We start from the raw sequence: 23,071 nt of genomic DNA, 5'->3' as shown, positions 1-23,071 counted from the left end.
ATGAGATCAAGAAATGCAGCTGTGTAAGAATTCTTCCATGGTGATCCGGCCCAAGCCGTTGTTCCCATTAACTGGGAAGAGAGGAGGGGAGGGCAGTGAGGAGAGGCAGCAAGAGAAGATGACAGCTTTTTCATCTGTGTTATCAGGTAACAACAGCTCCCAACTCCGAAGGGCATAGCGCGGCCTGAAGGAGACCCTGCATGTGAGCCTTCACCTGACACGGATCCGGCGTGCCCTCGGGATGAGCTGTCGTCATCATCAGCCCTACTGTTCGCTGCCCGTATGAGCCGGGCTCTCTGGGAGACGATGAGCTAGCCTGTGGAAATTGCCTAAAAGCCTTGACCAGTAGACATGACTCACACCTGACCAATAAGGCTCAGAGAGGCTAAGTCATTTGCCCACAGTCACACAGCCTATTGCAGAATAGCCTACGAACCGGGGTCTGACTCCACAGCCCAGGCCTCACCATACATGTTGTTAGTCAAGACAAATGTCACCTAAACCAAGAAAAGGGAACACTTCATGAGATTAAAAAGGTACAGAGTGTCCACAGCAGAGAGTTAAAGAAGGCCGAGAGGAAGGAATAGTGGTCACTGCAGGCTTGCTGACTCTGGAGAGAAGTAAGTTAACAGAGACTAAGAATGCAGAGACAGCAAGGGCACATCAAGTGAAAACAGGGGACCAGAGGGACGAATTAAAATGCCAATTCTTTGGCATGCCAGGCCAAGAAAAGACTCTTGTACTCTGGCAGGCCTTGTAGAGGGTGAGCAAGGAAGCCTAAGCTGAACAGCAGTCCTTGACATGTTCTTTCTGCTACTGACATTTTCAGATTACTCGGTTGTGGTTTTTAATACCTCAAAAGGATTTTAAAAGGGGTACCTAGACATAACAGGCCAACGAGCCATGTCCCTGGATAAGCTTTAGGGGCCTCTGGAACTTCAAACTCTAGGCAAAGTTTTACGTGCCCATTTTTCTGGGAAAAGGCTACGTATCTTCTATCACATTCTAACTGAAGCCTATAATTCTAAAGTAATTTAAAATCACTAGTTATGTTCCTAAATTATGGATTTTTTAAAGCATTCAAAAAGTAACCTTCTCAACTCCGAACGACGGACTGGTATGGGGCCGGTACTAAAAGTCCAGGCACTCAGAGGTCAGGTGAGAGGACGGGAACGCAGACTGGTTCTCTGTGATGAGACATGTAACGTTTGCACGGCAGCCGTGGGCTGCCTAAGGAGCTCACGCTTCCCATTTTACCCTTCCAGGTCCAAACACAGAAGAATTGTGAAAAATCTGTGTCCTTCCAAATGTTTTCCCAGAAGTCCTCAGTCTGCAGTAATGGCTATAAAGGCCAACACATAGTAAGCAGACAAATGACAGCAGTGGCTATAATTTTTGTATTATTATTTTTATTACTACTACTCCCGCCTCCAGGAATGTTCAGGGAGTACTTATTCCACAGGTTTGTGCTAGTACCAAAGCTCTGTTAGCAGAACACGATTTCCATTGAAACCTGGAAAAGGAAAGTTGGCATGGAACCTGAACAAGGAATTTTAAGAGAGAATTCTTTAAACAGAAAGAAAACTCTAAATGCAATTCACCAGGGGCTCAATATAAAGGAAATTGGGCTATCATGAGCCACTCCCTGCCCTAGACCCACAAATCCTTTTTATTTGGATACTGGAACCCTGGTAGACACATGCCATCAGCAGCAGAACAGGGAGAGCAAGACTGTGTTAGCAGTAAAAAGCCCGATGTGACTGGAGAAACAGTCACAATAAAGGAGGAAGTCAGGCTGCTTTATAGGCCAGAGTTAGAAGTAGACCCTGACCACAGGGCTGGTTGCTTTGCTAAAGCCAAAGGTAATTAAATCAAATAGTCTTAGCAGTCCCGGTAATAACGTCAGGGAAATACAGATACATCAAATTCCCGCTCCCCCTTCGGAGCATCAGCTCCTGCCCTAGAAAACCGAGTGTAATCAGTAACAAGGTAAGTTGAGAAAGATGCACCTCAACTTCTTTACCTTTCTTTACCTTCCAGAAGGTATACGTAGTAATAAAAGTAACCCTGAAGAAACACAGCTGACAGGAGGAAGATAAAGGACAGCCACAGGCATTACTGATTTCCCAATCAGGTGTTACCATTCGTCAGCTTGTTTTTAGCTTTGAACTTCTGGGTACTACATTTTTTAAAGTAATAAAAATAGAATTTAGGAAGTGTGCATCAAAAGCAGTTACAGTTTTGAAAAAATATGAAGTGGGATGTTTCTTGGACTGAATTATTTGGAGAACTAAAAAGTACCTTAACCCCTGTTAATTTCTTAGTTTGGTTACTGTACAAGATGCCGTCATTGGGACAAACTTGGTGAAGGGGTCAATGGACTCTACATACTATTTTTGTAAATCCTTGTGAATCTACAATTATTTCAATATAAAAAGTTTTTTTTAAAGTACCTTGAGCTAATTTAAAGTATATACTGTGCTGTATTGGAGACCAGAGTCCTCTGTCATTCCTCTGATAGAAGAGCAAGCTATAATTAAACCCAAACGTTTGAAGATGCAAAAGGAACTGCAGACATTAGAAATTAATACTGTGTTTAAGGAAATGAGTACTCACAAATCAGTACAACCTTTCTGCAGCTTAACAATCAAAAATATAAAATGTTTATACAGTATGATCCACAAATTCCACTTCCAAAAACAAAACTTAAAAAGGAAGAATACATAGACTATTTAAAGAGATATTCAAAGAAAGAGAAAAAAAGGAAAGAAAATAGCTTATATACACCCAGCAGAGGGAAAAGGAAAATTCATAGCCTTCACATTTCTGATTTTCCAAAAAACTAAAATCACAAAAATACGAGGTCACATATAATATCTGCATTGAAAATTCATGTTTTACCAACAACAACAAATCCATTTAAAAATATCGCATTGCTTTGAATTACTTCCCTACTGTGCGTAGAGAAACCTGTTTCATGCAAATGAAATACAAACCTGTGCTTTGATGATTTGCTAAATATATTATATTTTCTTTGTTTTTTGGCAAATCTCCATATAGCAATATCTAAAAGATAAAATAAAGAGAAACATTACTTTGCTATTTTAAAACATGTACTACTGTAACATACAAAATATGACAACGTCAAAAAACTGACAAATACACGATGTCATGAATAGTCCCATCCATGATTAACAACTATTAGACTTCTCTTAGGAGCCTCAGAGACCATGAACAGCACACGCCTATAAAGCAGCTGAGCGCAGGGCAGGTTAATGGTCATAAAGTAAAGCAATGATCAGTATCCTCCTGAGTTTTTACTGACTGCTCACAACATCTGAAACACTGTTCATAAGGTACAGCGTCCTTCAAAGAGCCTACAGTGTAGTGGAAGAGACAGGCGTGCATACAGTAACTGTGAAGAGACATATGCAAATATTATGAAAATCCAGTCTATTTTAAAGAACTGTCAACTGCAGGCAGTAGTAGCATTCATTAGGTGCGATTTCAGCAGAGAAGGTGAAGGAAAGAATGTTCATGAAGAGAGGAACAAAGGAATGGAAGCGGCAGCGTCTGAGGCCAGTAAGGGTGCACCTGGCAGGGTGCCGGCAAACCCAGGCTGCACCTAGAGTCGGTGAGCTGGTGCAGGCGGACCGGAGGGAGATCTGAACCAGAATATGTACAAAGTCTTCTGAATACCAAGCTAAAGATGAGCACTTTATTCTGTAAGTAATGGGGAAACTTGGTCCCATGATTAGGACTCTTTACATCTCTATACAGAGCACAGGGAGCTCAGGATCAGTGACTTCTAGGAAGGGGAAGCTGCACGACAGGGTGGGGTACACAGTAGGCTTCAACTCCAGCTGTCATGTTTCCTTTCTTTAGCTGGGAGGTGGGTACGCAGGTGCTCCTTATATGAGTCTTTCTGTAGTTCTCTATGTCTCAAATATTTCATAATAAATTATTTAAAGAAATTGGAAGTATATTTTTAAAGACTTCAAAGGAAATGACTCCTAACAGTGGTATTTTTTTATTCAGGGCGTTTTTGTTTCTGTATCTTATCATCACAGATTATTCAAGATTATGAATTAGTTACAGATCTATCTTTTTAGATAGCCACAGAGATTATCTTCTGATCACGCCACTACTCATTTACATCTTAACAACAGAAAAAAGAAAAAGACATTAAGCCAACTCCTCTGTAGATAAATGGAGCTAGATGACGAAGTTCTGGAGACCAGGGACTCAGACTGAGATTTCTTATCTCTTCCTCAGAAAACTATACAGCGCTACGCAGGTAACATGAGTTTAAATTTCTGCTCAATAATTTTTTATTAAGAAAGCTTATCAGTGCCAAAACAAAAGAGTGAAATCAATAACTTGATCTATGCAGGGTTAAAAAGTGGAGTCCTGGTTTGTGAGCGATCCCCCTTCCTACCAACGAGCCAGAATTGCTTTGAGACCATTGGGTGGGACGCACTGGGTTTAAAGTACTGCAGCTACACGACAGAGCACTTCTGGCTTGACTTCCGTGGATGAGACATTCACAATGAAAGGCTGTGGTTTAACTGATTCAATCTGAATACCACTCTTTGGAGACCTGCCTGTCCCCAGGCTGAAGACAGTACTTGAACCACTAGGAGACTCTCCTTCCCTTTTCTTGCTCTGAGCTTCATTTAGAGACTACAGCCTTTGAAGGTAGATGGCATACAAGCTATTAAAAGGCATTTTTTTTTAGTTTCATTGTGGTAATCATTTCATAATGCATACATATATCAAAACATCACATTGAACACCTTAAATATGTATAATTTTATAATTTTGAAAAATAAACTAAAAATTTAAATAATGGGTGAGCTCCCAGGCCGATCCCCTGCCCTCCAAAACCCCCTCCAGGCTGCGTGGGTCCTGGGGGCATAGGAAGGAGGCAGAGGGGAGAACAGGAGAGGCAAGCAGAAGGGGCCCTCCCAGACCGGAGGAGCAGCAGAGGAGAGGAGGGCGTTTGCCCCGCCCACTCGAGCCCAGGAAGCCTGCTGGGCTCCCAGGTGAGGTCCCCTGCCCTCTGAGACCAGGGGTGGGGGGCACACCCGGGCCCCTTTGTTCCTTGAGCTTAAGTCCAACTGCCCACAGCCCCCAGGGCCTTTTCCAGCCCTGTGGGTCCTGAGCATTGACCCCACCCACCACCCAAACCTTGCCCCTGCTTAGGCCCCGCCCTCCACAGCCAAGGCCTCCCCCTGCCTCCTTTTTTTCTTTTTCCTCCTCCTCTTTTTTACTATTGTGGTACTAATGTACCTTCCGGTTGTTGATTCATCTATATTTTTATTTTTATATTCTTCCTAACATATCTGTTAGTTTCCTAGTCTAATTTTATTTTTTACTTTACTATTGTTTTTTTTGTTTTTTGGTTTTTTTTGCTGCCTCAGATGCCTTGCAGGATCTTGGTTCACGAGCCCCTTGTCAGGCCGAAGCTCCTGCAGTGGGAGCTCCGAGTCTGAACCACTGGACTAACAGAGAACCTCAGACCCCAGGGAATATTCATCAGAGTGAGGTCTCACGGAGGTCCTCATCTCAGCACCAAGACCCAGCCCTACCCAACAGCCTACAAACCCCAGTGTTGGAAACCTCAGGCCAAACAACCAGTAAGACAGGAACACAGCCCCACTCCTTAAAAAAAAAAAAAAAAAAAAATGAGATGGCAAAAAAATATGTCACAGATGAAGGAGCAAGGTAAAAACCTACAAGACCAAATAAATGAAGAGGAAATAGGCAATCTACCTGAAAAAGAATTGTAATGATAGTAAAGATGAGTAAAGATAGTAAAGATATCCAGAATCTCTGAAACAGAATGGAGGCATGGATTGATAAAATACAAGAAATGTTTAACAAAGATCTAGAAAAACTAAAGAACAAACAAACATATGAAGAACACAATAACTGAAATGAAAAATACACTAGAAAGAATCAATAACAGAATAACTGAAACAGAAGACGAATAAGTGAGCTGGAAGACAAAATGGTGGAAATAACTGCCGAGGAGCAGAATAAAGAAAAAAGAATGAAAAGAATTGAAGACTATCTCAGAGACCTCTGGGACAACACTAAATGTGCCAACATTCGAATTATAGGGGTCCCAGAAGAAGAAGAGAAAAAGAAGGATCTGAGAAAATATTTGAAGACATTATAGTTGAAAACGTCCCTAACGTGGGAAAGGAAATAGTCACCCAAGTCCAGGAAGCACAGAGAGTCCCATACAGGATAAACCCTAGGAAAAACACACCAAGACACATATTAATCAAAGTAACAAAAATTAAATTCAAAGAAAAAATATTAAAAGCAGCAAGGGAAAGACAAAAAATAACATACAAAGGAATCCCCATAAGGTTATCAGCTGATTTTTCAGTGGAAACTCTGCAGGCCAGAAGGGAGTGGCAGGATATACTTAAAGTGATGAAAGAGAAAAACCTACAACCAAGATTACTCTACCCAGCAAGGATCTCATTCAGATTCGATGGAGGAGTCAAAAGCTTTTCAGACAAGCAAAAGCTAAGAGAATTCAGCACCACCAAACCAGCTTTACAAGAAATGCTAAAGAAACTTCTCTAAGTGGAAACACAAGAGAAGAAAAAGACTCACAAAAACAAACCCAAAACAACTAAGAAAATGGTAACAGGAGCACACATATTGATAATAACCTTGAATGTAAATGGACTAAATGACCCAACCAAAAGACACAGTCTGGCTGAATGGTTACAAAAACAAGACCTATCTATATGCTGTGTACAAGACACCCACTTCAGACCTAGGGACACATACAGACTGAAAGTGAGGGGATGGAAAAAGATATTCCATGCAAATGGATATCAAAAGAAAACTGGAATAGCAATAGTCGTATCAGATAAAACAGACTTTAAAATAAAGACTGTTACAAGAGATAAGGAGGGACACTATATAATGATCAAAGGATCAACCCAAGAAGAAGATATAACAATTATAAATGTTTATGCACCCAACATAGGAGCACCTCAATACATAAGGCAAATGCTAACAACCATGAAAGAAGAAATTGACAGTAACACAATAATAGTAGGGGACTTTAACACCCCACTTACACCAATGGACAGATCATCCAAACAGAAAATAAATAAAGAAACACAAGCTTTAAAAGACACAATAGACCATATAGATCTAATTGATATTTATAGAACATTCCACCCAAAAGTTGCAGAATACACTTTCTTCTCAAGTGCACATGGAACATTCTCCAAGATAGATCACATCCTGGGTCACAAATCAAGCCTTGGAAAATTTAAGAAAACTGAAATCATATCAAGCATCTTTTCTGACCACAATGCTATGAGACTGGAAATCAATTACAGGAAAAAAACTGTAAAAAACAAAAATACATGGAGGCTAAACAGTGCACTACTAAATAACCAAGAGATCACTGAAGAAATCAAAGAAGAAATTAAAAAATACATAGAAACAAATGACAACGAAACCACGACAACCCAAAACCGATGGGATACAGCAAAAGCAGTTCTAAGAGGGAAGTTCATAGCAATACAATCTCACCTGAAGAAACAAGAAAAGTCTCAAAGAAACAATCTAACCCTACACTTAAAACAACTAGAAAAAGAAGAACAAAGAAAACCCAAAGTCAGTAGAAGGAAAGAAATCATAAAGATCAGAGCAGAAATAAATGAAATAGAAATGAAGAAAACAATAGCAAAGATCAATAAAACTAAAAGCTGGTTCTTTGAGAAGATAAAGCCAGACTCATCAAGAAAAAAAGGGAGAGGACGCAAATCAATCAAATTAGAAATGAAAACAGAGAAATCACACCTGACACTGCAGAAATACAAAGGATTATAAGAGACTACTACAAACAACTGTATGCCAATAAAATGGACAACCACGAAGAAATGGACAAATTCTTGGAAAGGTACAACTTTCCAAGACTGAACCAGGAAGAATTAGAAAATGTAAACAGACCTATCACAAGTAATGAAATTGAAACCGTAATTAAAAATCTTCCAACAAACAGAAGTCCAGGACCAGATGGCTTCACAGGTGAATTCTATCAAACATTTAGAGAAGAGCTAACATCCATCCTTCTCAAACTCTTCCAAAAAATTGCAAAGGGAGAAACACTCCCAAATTCATTTTATGAAGCCACCATTACCCTGCTACCAAAACCAGAAAAAGATATCACAAAAAAAGAAAATTATAGACCAATATCACTGATGAACATAGATGCAAAAATCCTCAACAAAATACTAGCAAACAGAATCCAACAGCACACTGTAAGGCTCATACACCACGATCAAGTGGGGTTTATCCCAGGGATGCAAGGATTCTTCAATATACGCAAATCAATCAATGTGATACACCACACTAACAAATTAAGGAATAAAAACCACACGATCATCTCAATACATGCAGAAAAAACTTCTGACAAAATTCAACACCCATTTATGAAACAAACTCTCCAGAAAATGGGCATAGAGGGAACCTACCTCAACATAATAAAGGCCATGTATGACAAACCCACAGCAAGTATCATACTCAATGGTGAAAAACTGAAAGCATTTCTACTAAGATCAGGAACAAGACAAGGATGTCCACTCTCACCACTCTTATTCAACATAGTTTTGGAAGTCCTAGCCACAGCAATCAGAGGAGAAAAAGAAATAAAAGGAATACAAATTGGAAAAGAAGTAAAACTGTACTGTTTGCCTATGACATGATACTATACATAGAGAATACTAAAAATGCCACCAGAAAACTACTAGAACTAATCAATGAATTTGGTAAGGTTGCAGGATACAAAATTAATGCACAGAAATCTCTAGCATTCCTATACACCAACAACGAAAAATCAGAAGGAGAAATTAAGGAAACACTCCCATTTACCACTGTAACAAAAAGAATAAAATACCTAGGAATAAACCTGCCTAAGGAGGCGAAAGACTTGTACTCAGAAAACTATAAAACACTGAAGAAAGAAATCAAAGATGACATAAACAGATGGAAAAATTTATCATGCTCTTGGATTGGAAGAATCAATATTGTGAAAATGACTATACTACCCAAAGCAATCTACAGGTTCAATGCAATCCCTATCAAACTACCAATGGCATTCTTCACAGAATTAGAACAAAAAAATTAACAATTCGTATGGAAACACAAAAGACCCCGAATAGCCAAAGCAATTTTGAGAAAGAAAAAGGGAGCTGGAGGAATCAGGTTCCCCAACTTCAAACTATACCAGAAAGCTACAGCAATCAAGACAGTACAGTACTAGCACAAAAACAGAAATATAGATCAGTGGTACAGGATAGAATGGCCAGAGATAAACCCACGTGCATATGGGCACCTAATTTACGACAAAGGAGGCAAGAACATACAGTGGAGAAAAGACAGCCTCTTCAATAAGTGGTGCTGGGAAAACTGGACAGCTACATGTAAAAGAATGAAATTAGAACACTACCTAACACCATACACAAACATAAACCCCAAATGGATTAAAGACTTAAATGTAAGACCAGACACTATAAAACTTTTAGAGGAAAACACTCTGTGACATAAACCACAGCAAGATCTTCTTTGACCCACCTCCTAGAGTAGGGAATAAAAACAAAAATAAACAAATGGGACTTAATTAAACTTAAAAGCTCTTGCACAGCAAAGGAAACCATAACAAGACAAAAAGACAACCTTCAGAATGGGAGAAAACATTTGCAAATGAACAACAAAGGATTAATCTCCAAAATATACAAACAGGGCTTCCCTGGTGGCGCAGCGGTTGAGAATCTGCCTGCTAATGCAGGGCACACGGGTTTGAGCCCTGGTCTGGGAGGATCCCACATGCCGCGGAGCAACTAGGCCCGTGAGCCACAATTGCTGAGCCTGCGCGTCTGGAGCCTGTGCTCCGCAACAAGAGAGGCCACGACAGTGAGAGGCCCGCGCACCGCGATGAAGAGTGGCCCCCGCTTGCCGCAACTGGAGAAAGCCCTCGCACAGAAATGAAGACCCAACGCAGCCAAAAATAAACAAATAAAAAAAATATATATATATATATACAAACAGCTCATGGAGCTCAATATCAAAAAAACAAACAATACAGTTAAAAAATGGGCGGAAGACCTAAATAGACATTTCACCAAGGAAGACATACAGATGGCCAAGAGGCATGTGAAAAGATGCTCAACATCACTAATTATTGGAGAAATGCAAATCAAAACTACAATGAGGTATCACCTCACGCCAGTCAGAATGGCCATTGTCAAAAAATCTAGAAACAATAAATGCTGGAAAGAGTGTGGTGAAAAGGGAACCCTCTTGCACTGTTGGTGGGAATGTAAATTGATACAGCCACTATGGAGAACAGTATGTAGGTTCCTTAAAAAACTAAAAATACAACTACCATATGACCCAGCAATCCCACTACTGGGCATATACCCTGAGAAAACCATAATTGAAAAAGTCATGTACCACAATGTTCACTGCAGCACTATTTACAATAGCCAGGACATGGAACCAACCTAAGTGTCCATCGACAGATGAATGGATAAAGAAGATGTGGCACATATATACAACAGAATATTACTCAGCCATAAAAAGAAACGAAATTGAGTTATTTGTAGTGAGGTGGATGGACCCGGAGTCTGTCATACAGAGAGAAGTAAGTCAGAAAAAGAAAAACAAATACCATATGCTAACACATATATATGGAATCTAAAAAAAGATGGTATTGATGAACCTAGTTGCAGGGCAGGAATAAAGAGGTAGACATAGAGAATGGACTTGAGGACATGGGGTGGGAGGGCGAAGCTGGGGCGAAGCGAGAGTAGCATTGACATATACACACTACCGAATGTAAATATTTGGCTGGTGGGAAGCAGCAGCATAGCACAGGGAAGTCGGCTTGGTGCTTTGTGATGACCTAGAGGGGTGGGAAAGGGAGGGTGGGAGGGAGGCTCAAGAGGGAGGGGATATGGGGACGTGTGTATGCATATGGCTGATTCGCTTTGTTATGCAACAGAAACTAACACAGTACTGTGAAGCAATTATATTCCAATAAAGATCTATTTTTAAAAAATTTAAATAATGGGCATGTTTCACAGGATTTACAGCGTCAATCATACAGAAAACATAGCGCTGAAAACTTTATCTCCTATAAAACCCAATATATCCCACTTTAAAATAAAACAAGCATGGTGAGGGTGAAAAGGAAACCACAAAAATAAGCACAGTCATCTAATGTCATGACAAACAATTCCCAACAATGAATATAATCAGTACACGCATTGCCACCACAACAATGTTTGGCCACCGTCTAGTCCAGCTCTCTGATTTCACCCTTTAGCAGGCTCAGGCACAGAACAACCAAGTTGCCTTGTTCAGTGACCCACGATCAGTTAACGGCACCACCAGTTTAAGATGCCAGACCCCCACTACTTGGGCTTAGTCCATATACTATATACCACGCTGGCCTTAAAATGCCACAGTTTTCCACTTTGTTTATAGACACAAACATGAACTGAAAAGCTTTGCAGGAGAGCCATCTCTGCAATCCCTGTAAGACTCACTAATTTTCCCCATCCCTAAATGGCTTCCAAACAATCGACATTTTCTATATTTAGCTTATCTCAGTAACAAAGTTAAACATGCCCAGTGTTTACGAATAGATCTTCAGTGGTTATCTAGAGAAAGTAAGATAAGTAATGAATTCTGGTGGGCAAAACAGATGGGGGAAATGTGAAAGGAACAAAATCTTAATTCCTAGCCATTGAAGGGAAAACAATAAATACATAGTTCATACTTTTAAAGTTTATTTTTCAGTATGCATCTCACTGAAATAAAAGCTATTTCCAATTAAGATGCAAAAGAAGATGGTAAGCCTCTGACATATAATTTAGGATCTCAAAGTAGATATTTGGATTGATTGCCTCTTAAGTTGTTTTCTTTTTAATTTTTCATTATCACCTATTTGGATTTCAACAGAAATAAAAAGTTACAAAGAATAGCCCTTCATATTTAAAAATTTAAAAGCTCTAAAAGCAAAGTAAGTGAAATGATGAACTGCAAATCTTATTGCAATAGACGCAAATTATTAAGTACTTCAAATAAATGTTGATTATCCAAAGAAAGGAATGCATGATTACAATGTTTATGTACCACATATATGCAGTTTTTAAGGCCCTTCACTTAATTTATTTCCCAGGCTTCAAAGAAAAAGCATTTCACTCCAACTTAAAATTATCAAATTTCTTCTGTTCATTGAAGTGAAAAGGTTATTTGCTTTTAAATTTACTAACATGGAGGGCAAGTAAAAGTTTTCATTTAAGGGTACAGATTCTCAAAATACTTAATAAGATAGTTACTACTATCTTACTAACAAGTATAGAATTAATAAGATAACTGTAGTGTTTTCCAAATTCAAAAAGTTCATAATAACTTATAAAATACCCCTACAAATAAATTATTAAATGACTCTATGATTACCTAAAAGCCACCTGCGCCCTCTCACTGCAGTCGTCTTAGATCAGCTTTTCCGCTTATTCACCTCCTCACAAAGCCCTCCTGCCTTCTAACCCAGACCCCAGAATTAATCTCTCCCCCTTCTGCATTACAACGAACGCGGTCACGCTGTGCATTCTTATTTCCAACTCACATCACATCCCCCTCAAGGCCCACAGGCTCTTAGGGGCAAGGACTTCATCCTTGTTCTACCCAGAGCCCAGCACTCAGATGCTTTTCAACAGATGTTCACTGCATCAGTAAGCTGCACGTTTATTTTTCACAAGTGGATAAAGCTATACCTCATTTTCAACAGTAAAGAGGTGGGGAATAAACAAATACTTTAAATGCACCAGTGACTTTTTAAAGGCATCATTCTGTGAATCTTCTAGTACATGTATTTCAAATTACAATCACTTTTCGGCAGGTAATTTGTTCCTTCGAACAAGGCATGTGAAAAACATGGCCTTTTGGTTCTTCCTCATTCTCTAAGTAATTTTAAGTCATCATAATTGTTCAAGTTGGGGTTCCTCCATTTTTAAAACACTCATGTAAAGTCCCTCTAGAGAAAAATAACAATGTTCTCTCTTTCATTTTATTAATTCAGTAAAAATGCTCTTTGAATGATTATCTTCATTGGACTGACACACTAGTTACAATTCGGCTTTAGTCAAACAAGCTTGTTTATCTTGCACAAAGCGCCTTTCAGAAGACTTGGATTTAGATGTAGACACTGTCCTCTCACCTGGATCTCATCTTCACCTTGTTTTTAATTTGCTCCCATGATTTGATAAACTACTTGAAGACTCCCTCTTTTGTATCCTGAAAAGAGGTGGTAATCTAAAGTAATCACATGTCTAACACAGTGGACTATCTAACCAACACCGCCATGGGGACATAAAGTACAGCATTCTTCCTCTTCAAGAAAAAAAAAAAAAAATCTTCATTTATCTCAATAAAATTCATTTCCTTTCCACATGCACACTGAAATGTCATTTTTTAAAAAAACTTCTTTCACTGTCCTTAGATACAGATGATGCTGCAGAAGGGGATCAGAACATGCCGCCCCAAAACATGCCACTTTGACATGAGGATTATTTTGAGCTGAGGGCAACTGAGAAGCAGCACACGCAGCTCTCTGCCCTCCCCTTTTCCGCCTAAAGGAGGCCTAAACTTCCCTTTGTAAAGGTGACATTAAAAACACTCGTAAAGCTGTTCCTTCCTAGAGGACCAGGAAGATCAGAGACAGCACCGAGATGAGTCAGCAAACCTTACTTAACAGTCCTTATCTACCATACATTTCCTAGGGACCTTCCCACAATTTACCAGCCCTAGGAGCCCAAACCCACCTTTCCTGCACCTAGCTGTGCCTCCACAGGTTACTGCCTTGGGCTGACTCTAACTGCCTCTTTGCCCTTCTTTTCTGAGAGGGGCCGGTAAAAACCCTAGCGTGTAAAATATTAAACTACGTGTAAAGTATCAACGCCCGGTAAATCTGTGTGCCTCTTCTCCTGCGGATCTGGCCTTGTCAGTTTGATCTGCGGGCCCAGCTACAGACAGCTCTATCTCCTCTATGCACAGCACACCAGTCACTAAGGGCCCGGGCAGAAACACTGGGTTTAAACTGAGCCTCGGACCTGAGCACTAGCCCACCCCCTTACCAACTATGTGAACTGCAGCAGAAGTACCTCACCTCCCCATGCCTAGTTTTCCTTACCTGTAGAGTGAATGTAATAATGGTAACTACTCACCACAGGTGTGGTGAGATAAACGAGACCACGTAAGCTACCTGCCACAACTCCTGGATCATAGGAACTGTCCCCCAAAATGTTAGCTGTTGCTCTTATTATTATTATTATCCAACAAAGTCAGATTGTTTACTCAAAATCGTGTTAAATGATGAATGGATAGGAGAAACACCTATCTAATTTCTCTTCCTTAAAAAAAGGTCTCTGATTATGTACAAATGCAGCCATAAAGAACTGCAGCATAAATAAGTCTGCAGACATAATTTACACTCTATGACGTTTATAATTATTTGAAATGATTTTTAAATGTATTTCTGTGCCAATGAAATATATCATTTCAAGATCAAGTACAAGACTTCTACCGTAATACACACAAAACTATGGTCTTTTTCTGCCCAATTTGAAACCCTTCTCTGAATAGGAAAAGTATGACACCCCTCCAAAACAATGTTAAAATATAAACATAGTCATTTGTCTAATAATCAGTACACAAAAGTAATTATTATGCAACATTTAAATGGAACCTTACAAATCACAAACCTCCTTTTATACATTCGTCATATCTGTCTCTCTGTATTGTCCTCATTTACAGGGTGTGTTTTTCCTGAGCATCTATGATGTACCAGTCACTGAGCTCAGCACTTTCACATATTACCTCATTTAGTCTTCACAAAATAACATGACAATAAGTATTCCATTTAAGAATGAGAATGCTGAGTTGAAAAGTTGATTTATTCAAGCTGACAGAGAATAGCAAAGAACTAGGAATTACACCCAGGTTTCTCACCCAAGATCCAAAAATCTTTTGACGACAACAAAATTATTATCTGCAAAAATTCCAAATAAAAAATGTCAAATGAGGCTTCCCATATATTAGAAGCTTATATAATTCTTTCACTTTGAACATTAACCACAAGGAGATAAGAAACTCGAGAAAAAATTAAAAACTGACGTAAAATACTTTCCTACAGAAATACAAAGTAAGAATGAGAGCAAAGCAACATGTAAGCACACGAAGAGCTGGCATTCATTGCAACACATCTAACGTGGAAGAATCATTTCCTTATATTCACACACCTCCCCTCAGTTAAGCAACCACTTGCATCCAGTTGTAGTACTCCTGTATTTCCTCAGCTCTTTGCTCATTTTGTCATTTTGTAACATCTCATTATACCTTCAATTTAAATAAAAAAAAAAAAGGGTACTTCCCTGGTGGCGCAATGGTTAAGACTCAGCGCTCCCAATGCAGGGGGCCCGAGTTCGATCCCTGGCTAGGGAACTAGATCCCACATGCATGCCGCAACTAAGGCGCCCATGTGCCACAACTAAGGAGCCCGTGAGCCGCAACTAAAGGAGCCCACGAGCCACAACTAAAGGAACCCACCTGCCGCAACTAAGACCTGGCACAACCAAATAATTAATTAATTAATTAATTAATTAAAAAACCAAAAACTGACCTCTTTCTAACTGCTAAATTGTGTGCTGAGAGTAGAGACTAATTTATCAATGGAAATGCTCGCGCCTCGCATGTGGTTAGCACTTAACGTCACTCCCCTTTCCAGGTACCACCCGCCTCACTTCTTTCTGCTTCCGACTATCACCTACACTCACACACACACACACAGCCCTCTAAACCCCACGCAACACCTGCTTACTTGGGGTTCTCACTGCTACTCCATGCAAAGAAGCAGAGGAAACAAAGTAAACCTTACAGAATTGCTTATCTTTAAACATTGCCAAAAGTACAGGTTTTTACTGACAAGTAAACAAAGGCTTCTCTGCATTGCTAGCTGTTCCAGAATCCCCTCTTTTATAAGGTCTTTGACCTTTTCTCAGTCTTACTTCTGTGGGTAGAGTGCATGTTTTCTCCCCTGTCTATTAAGTAAAGAAAGCAAACTGACTCACTCCACCTGTTGACCCTGTTAGATCAAAACTTGTCAACTAGAGGGCCATCCAAGAGCCCCCACGCCTTAAAAGTGAGATTCTCACCCACATTTCCGCAGAAACACAGATCACTATTCCCTGCAGAGTGCTCTGCCCTTTCGTTAAAAGGGAACAATCAAGTCAAGTCACTCTCCCCTTTACTGCCACCTCCATGGGGCTACAGTCTTGTAAAGGGGATAATACCTACATTAAAATATGCTAATGCTATGTTAATATTACATACAAGTGATCCTGACATGGAGATGGGGTGAGATCATGACAGATGAGGAAAAGTTGCCCGAGCTGGAAGGAAGTATACAGAGAAGAGCAGTCCAAAAGCACATTCTTGAGAATGCACTGGTAATTTAGGGGAGGGACTGGTGAGGAAGCAGTAGCTGGGCGACAGTGAAACCAATGAATGCAAAAGCCGGCCAGGGCAGAATTCAGACAGCCTTGAATGCCATGCTTAGGGGTCTTCATCTTCATTCAGTTCTCAGCTGAGAACCTCTTTTCCCTTAACACACCATGCTACTCCTGCTTGAAGTAGAAGCTCACAGTGGTTCATAACAATTGATACGGCCTTCTTGAATAACCAGCAGTCACATTCCCTTTGTATCACAAAGCTAGTAAACACAAAAACTCCACTTGCAGTATTATCCTCTACTCTAACTGTTTGCCGGTGTTTCTCCTAGAAGGCACACCTTGAGAGCGGGGCTGTCCTCTCAACAAATATAACCACACCACCTAGCAAAGCATCTTTGGAAAACGGACCCTGAAGCTAGACTGCCTTGGACTAAATCCTGGCTTGACCATTACAAGCGTGAACTCCATGTGCCTTAGTTCTCTAATCCGTAAAGTGGGAATAACGGCGCCTATCTGGTAAGGATGAAATGACTCACGTAAGACAACAGTACCTGGCACACGGTCAGCGCTCACTAAATGCTAGGTGTGCTGCTAACTCCATCCTCTCCTTTCCACTCCGTATCCTATTACAAAGCTCCATCAGCCACCTTAAAATACTTCTGGGATTCTTTCCATTCTCTCCATGCCCACTCTTTCCACGACTCTGACCATCATCTCGCAGCTAGATTACTACAATACTTCCCAAACTGGCCCTTTTCAGAGCTCAACGCATATGCCACTTGCTCAGGGACGTCTCCCCAAACCCCCAACCTCTACCCACTAGGTTAACAAAGTCACAGAGTACAGTGCCTTTTAACTTTCTTCTTATTTTTTGTGTCCCACTGGAATGTGAGATCCACGAGGGCAGGACCTTGTCTGTGTTTTTCTTCATTCCATCCCATACAGTCCAGCACAGGATCTGGCATTCAGGGCACACTCCAATACCAGATGAATGAATAAAGGGCGGGCTCTGAGACGTTACTACTTAGTTTTGGATTGTCTAACTACTAATACTAACCTCTGTTTAAAAAACCATAATAACATGAGACAATATTAAAGGAAAAATTAACTTATAATTCCATTGAAGAAGAACCCACTCTCAGTGTCTTCAGTTCTACAAAATTAGACAAATTTACGAAAGAGGGAAAGTAAACTGGGTATAGAGAGTCATATTTTCTTTTTTCTTTTTTTTTTTTTTTTTGAGAGTCATATTTTCTTTTGCTTTCCGTAACAATGGCACAGATGTGTCCCCATAGGTTATGGTATATTTAGTGCTACTATAAAACCCACCCAAGAAGTTAATTTAATGGAGAAGGAGTCTTCCCGCAATTCATACATTTATATAAAAGCTCTTGGCAGAAATCCAAAGTTACACACCAAACTGTTGCAGGCCTAGGCGAGGTGTGTGTAGGTAAGGGGAACTTTTAACTTTCTCAAAATATTTTTGCAGTGTTTGAATATTTTATTGCACCTGTGACTCATAACAGAAAAATAAGGTATTTTTAAAAAATCTTATACAAATGCAACCTAAAATAACTGTCTTGCTCACAGCCCAGGATTTACATTTATAGAAAGTATAAAAACAAGGTTCTAATTACATTTCTCTAAGATTTTCTTATAAGTCTGTTCCCTGGCCAGACTTAAATTGTGTTAGACTGGAATCATATTTGATTGAGAAATGTTTAATTTCCTCTTAAAGGTTCGTGTCATTCTACTTAAGCAAACCCAGAAGCACATCCAGATCTTCCTGGCTCTGTTACTCCCAGTTAAACTGTAGGAAGGTCTTTAACGGTTTCAACATGAATGATAAATAAGCAGAGAAAAAAAAATTAAGGATACAAGCAACAATTTATATTCTATCTAGAACTACTGATATTTGAGAAGAATCTGGGCAACATTTTAGCAGAAATGCAGAAAGAATCCAGACTTGAAAAAAAGGTGTTGGACTTGTAAGGTCCCTTCTCTGATTCTAAATAAACATGTTTCATTCAAACACAATAGTTTAGCTGCTTTTACAACAAGATACAGAATACAAATTTAACTCATTAAGAGTTTAGGACTATTTTTGAGGACACAGTGCTACCAAAAGAAAGAACTAGTTATAAATGGCCTCTAGACATGAAGGCCTTGAGGGTTTCTGAGGAAATTGAAACAATCTTTCAAGTAAACGTATGAATTATTAGAGAAGTTAAGGGTATTCTAACTGAACACATTATATAAACGTTATTCTCCCAGTGTTATTTGAATTTATACTTGAAGCAGGTCAGCTGAAAAACTAAATTTATTTTTTATCAAATTTTACTTTTGATTGTTATAATGTATCATGTTAGCATTTGGGGAAGTGGGGATTAGCAGACAGAGCCATTAGTGTAAAATATATTTTAAAGTACTGATTTAAGCAGGAAGAAAATGGTGACTAAAATATTTGGAGAGTGTTAATGAGGAGGCATGTTGCATATGCCTAGAAATAAATATCACTGGATATTTTGGCCTGCAAATATCAATGATCAGTTTTTGGTGTATTCCAGTAGAAGGACGGGAAAGAGCAACAAAAAAAATTTTTTTTAATAAACAAAGAAAAATGAATTCTGACATTTAGAAGATTATCACTGGATACTGGTGCTTCATGTATTTATAAAAGTATGTCTGATGGTCCTCAAACATAATTCAAAATTTCATTTCACGCAGGTCCCTTGATGAAGTTTGTTAGGAATCCTAGAACTGAGTGTCCGCTGGTCATCATCAGATTAGACTTTTTAAAAACCATGTGCTGAGAACTCAAACAACAAATTGGAGGTCTATACTGAACAGATATAAGGTAAGATATACAATTTGAGAAATACTGTGAAATTTTACAGTCATTTTTTAAAAATAAGAAACTTGCTAAACACAGATAACTTCAATGGTATATGTTACATTGCATGGGACATATTACATGCTTTTAACGAAAAATTTAAAACCTGCCATAGATAGAATTATTTTTCTAAGAGGTAAATGACTGTCGTATATTCTGATCCTGTATCCTAGCCCAGGCCAGTTGTCATATGATGTGAAATTAAATGCTTACCATGATAAAACCATACATTTAGACAAATGTGGTGAGGTAAGAACAGAGTGGGGAAATGACTGGTCTGAATTCGTGAAAATTTTAAATGTAGCCCATTGTAAAAGTCAGTGATCAGGAAACCAGTATCTGGAAAAGCGATCTTTCTTTCTTTCCTAGGAAACACTTATAGATACTGATTTAAACACAGTCCCTGGCTTCTAGTTCTCTTCCCCCAAACCTCCAACCGGGGCAAACTCATAGAGTCATCAGGAATCAACAGCAATGCAACTACAAATTCAAAATAGTAGCTGGTGGACAAAAGGGTGAAAGCAGCTGCTCTAGGGGGAAAAAAAAAAAGACAAAAAGACAAAATGATGCCATCCCATTCACTCCAACCCACCCCCACCAAGAAAAGAAAAGACGAGGACTAACTGAATATAAGGAAAACCAAGAATTAAGCTCTCTCTCTTTTTTTTTTTTTTCAAATTGGGGAACAGAAGGAAAACACAACTGTTATTTCTGTGTAAGAGACTTCAAATCATTAAATGGAGTTAAAAGGGCCTTCTACTTTTGTTTGTTTTACAAATTTAATCTACAAATCCAATCTCTACAGAGAAAGAAAATAACAGAAAGTAAGCAGACAAAAGATTAGCCACACATATAAGCCTAGTCAAAGTTGGCAAGAATTTTATCTCCGGTAAGGCTTCTACAGTAACAAATGGATTAATTTCCTTGCCCAGCTTTCACTTGTACTGGGGAAGAATGCAAAACAAAGTTGTACTTCTCGCCCAAACAGTAACATCAATCTGTTTCAAGAGAAGGTCTCCGACTTTTAAAAGCGCACTGTTGAGTTCCACCATTACCATCTTCCTAGACCAAACGCCAGAAGCTGTCAACTGCTTGCCCTATTTAAACGTTCATCTGCACCTACCTCTCCCAGCACCCAGACAGACAGTTGCAAGAGAGGGGGAGGCCGGGCGGTGGATCCCACTTGGGGCCGCAGAGCAGCGCTACCGCAGCTACCTAGTAATCCTGGAGTACCCGCAAGGAAGCACCTGGCCAAACCCCAAGCGAGAACGTGAAACTGCCCCCACGGTGGGAGGACGGCGTAATGGCACGTGTTCCCGGGGCCGGATCTGCCCGCCAGGGCGGAGCGAGCCTACACTAGCTGGACGGACGCTGGGTGGGTGTTAGCTGGGAGATGCGCCTGCGACCCCCCGGGACCCCAGACGCAGGGAGGAGCGGCAGGTGCGGCGGGCGGGCCCGGAGGGCGGGCGGGGCCTCACCTGCACGCCGGTGTAGTTCTCGAAGAAGAAGAGCACCATGCTCTGATAGATGCAGTAGAGCCGGTCGTCCACCGCCTGGTAGAAGCGCGAGGGCAGGAAGGCGGAGAGCAGCCGCCAGGCCCCCCACGCCAGCACGTAGGTGGGAGCCGTGCCCAGGAGCACGGCGGCCGGCAGCACGCAGCACATCGAGTACATGTGGAGCACCAGGGACAGCAGCATCTTCCCGGCTCCGCACGCGGAAGGCTCCGCCGGCTCTTCCCCGCCCCGCCGCCGCCGGCCGCCCGGCGGCCCTCAGTCGGCGGCCAATCACCGGGCTGGGCCGGGCCCCGCCGCCGCCCCCTCACCTCGCCGGGCCGCCGGCCGCCCCTGAGACGCCCAGCCCGCGCCGGATCCGGCCTCCGCCCCCAGCCGCATGGGCCGCGCCGCCGCTGCACGGTGGGCGGGCTGGCGAGTGAGGGGCCCGGCGCGCTGCTCCCGGCCGCGGGGCAAGGGGAAGCCGCGGCCCTCGGGGGATCGAGAGCTCAGGATCACTCACACCCCATGACCCTCGCCCGTCACCCTATGCCCCTGCCGGGGGCGGGGCTCCGCGCCAACAACACGACTCCTGATTGGCCGCTCGTTACCATAGTCCCCCTCCGGGGGCGGGGCTCAGCGGCAAGAACTCGTCTCCCGATTGGTCGAGTGCTGCTGACAGTTGACGCTCAACTGCCGCCCGGACGCGTGGACTGCCCGCTCTGGCTACTGCGCATGCTCCAAAGCTTGCCCCGCCCCCCGCCCCCCCCCCCCCACAAGGGAAGCGGCGACTTCCGGGCGGAGCTGGTTGAAGGTGGGTGTTAGTCGAGGAAGGGCCCGGGCGGCCTTGTGCCCCTCGGTCCAGCTCTGGGCGCAGATTGGCTTGAGGGAACGCCCCACCTCCTGCTTGCACACCTGAGGGCCCCTGGACCCCGGGATGCGCCCTTAAGCCGAGATGTCCCCTTCCGTGGGGCGCACCGGTGACCCGCGGTGCCTCGCAGGTGCTGCAGACCGTGGCTTCGGGCGGCTAAGAGGACTCCTGCAGGCAACAGGGACTTGTCAGGCCTGCTGTGGGAAGGCCCGCAGTGACAGCAGCGCGATAAGCGCTGTCAGGGCGTTAGCCCTGGGTTATCGGGCCGGGCTCACCTTCCTCTTCAAGGTGGCTCTCACCCCCTCCGCCTTCCCGGCTTCCTCCTCTTCTCCCAGCCGGGTGCACAGGACCCCCTCTCCTGCCCTTCACTCGCCCACCAGCATGCTTCCGAGTCAGGCCCCTGCCTTCCCATCACTACAAGTTTACGCACAGCCGGACAGCTTTTTTACAAGGTTCTTGACACACTTTTATTTTATCAGGCCTTATCAAATTCACTCCTGCTTCACTTCGCCAGGCCGGGCTCTTTAACTTCTTTCTGGTAGTTTAGGATAAGCCTCAGTTTTTGAGTAGTTCTTGAAGGTACTTGAGTGCACATGTGGGATAAAGTACTAACCTACTTCTATGACCTTCACAAAAATCTAGGAAATCAGGGCAGCCGTTTTATTGATGTAAAAACAGACTCTGAGGCCTTCTGAATCCTTCTACTGCCCTTTGGCTACAGTGAGTGTGGTTTACTGTGTAATCCTTTCCAGGGATAGTTGCACTTCAGAAGACTGCCGAATGCTTTAAGTGAAAAAAAAAAAATATTCTTTTTTTTTTTTTGCCTGAATGCAAGCCTGTGGTGTAGCTTTATGCAGGAAGGCATTTTAGCGGAAAATTCTAATCAGGGCCAGGACGGTGGCTACTCGATTTGACTATCTCTACATGATTGACATCATGTAACGTGATTGGTAAACGGTGACCTTGAGGGACAAATCCAGGTGAATAGAGATTGCTCAAGGAACAATTATTTGGACAGGTATATTGCCGACAGGAAGCATTGAACACTAAAAAGATTTTCAACGCGGTTTCCCCTCTTCCTGTGGAAAGTAATGCCCTGTGAGAACTAGACTCATTCCGGAGGGAAAAAGTCATGGGTACGGATGCTGTGCACAGATGCTGCTTACGCTTCCTTTAAATAACTGAGACCAGACAGCCCTACAATTCGGAAAATGTATGAAGAGATAAAGCTGGTTCAGTGTTAATGTTACAGTCTGTACAC

At 41.7% G+C, this 23,071-nt stretch overlaps 1 protein-coding gene across 2 annotated transcripts in view; it reads right to left on the bottom strand.

Moving 5' to 3' along the window:
- AGPAT5 (1-acylglycerol-3-phosphate O-acyltransferase 5) overlaps positions 1 to 21,525 on the bottom strand; it is a 62,209-nt gene extending 40,684 nt beyond the window's left edge. Inside the window, exons 1-2 of one of the 2 annotated variants that reach the window (XM_082375362.1) lie at positions 20,928 to 21,525; positions 2,997 to 3,066 (exon numbers count right to left, since the gene is read on the bottom strand). In XM_082375362.1, the coding sequence (XP_082231488.1) occupies positions 2,997 to 3,066; positions 20,928 to 21,146 (289 nt within the window). In that variant the 5' untranslated portion in view covers positions 21,147 to 21,525. The remainder of the gene's footprint in view (positions 1 to 2,996; positions 3,067 to 20,927) is intronic. The other variant, XM_082375361.1, reaches the window with a different exon arrangement.
- Positions 21,526 to 23,071: the final 1,546 nt, after the last annotated feature.

Source organism: Balaenoptera borealis (genome assembly GCF_965194805.1).
Source record: "Balaenoptera borealis genome assembly, chromosome: 21".
NCBI classification, from domain to species: domain Eukaryota; kingdom Metazoa; phylum Chordata; class Mammalia; order Artiodactyla; family Balaenopteridae; genus Balaenoptera; species Balaenoptera borealis.
This window is presented reverse-complemented; position numbering and strand designations above follow the sequence as displayed.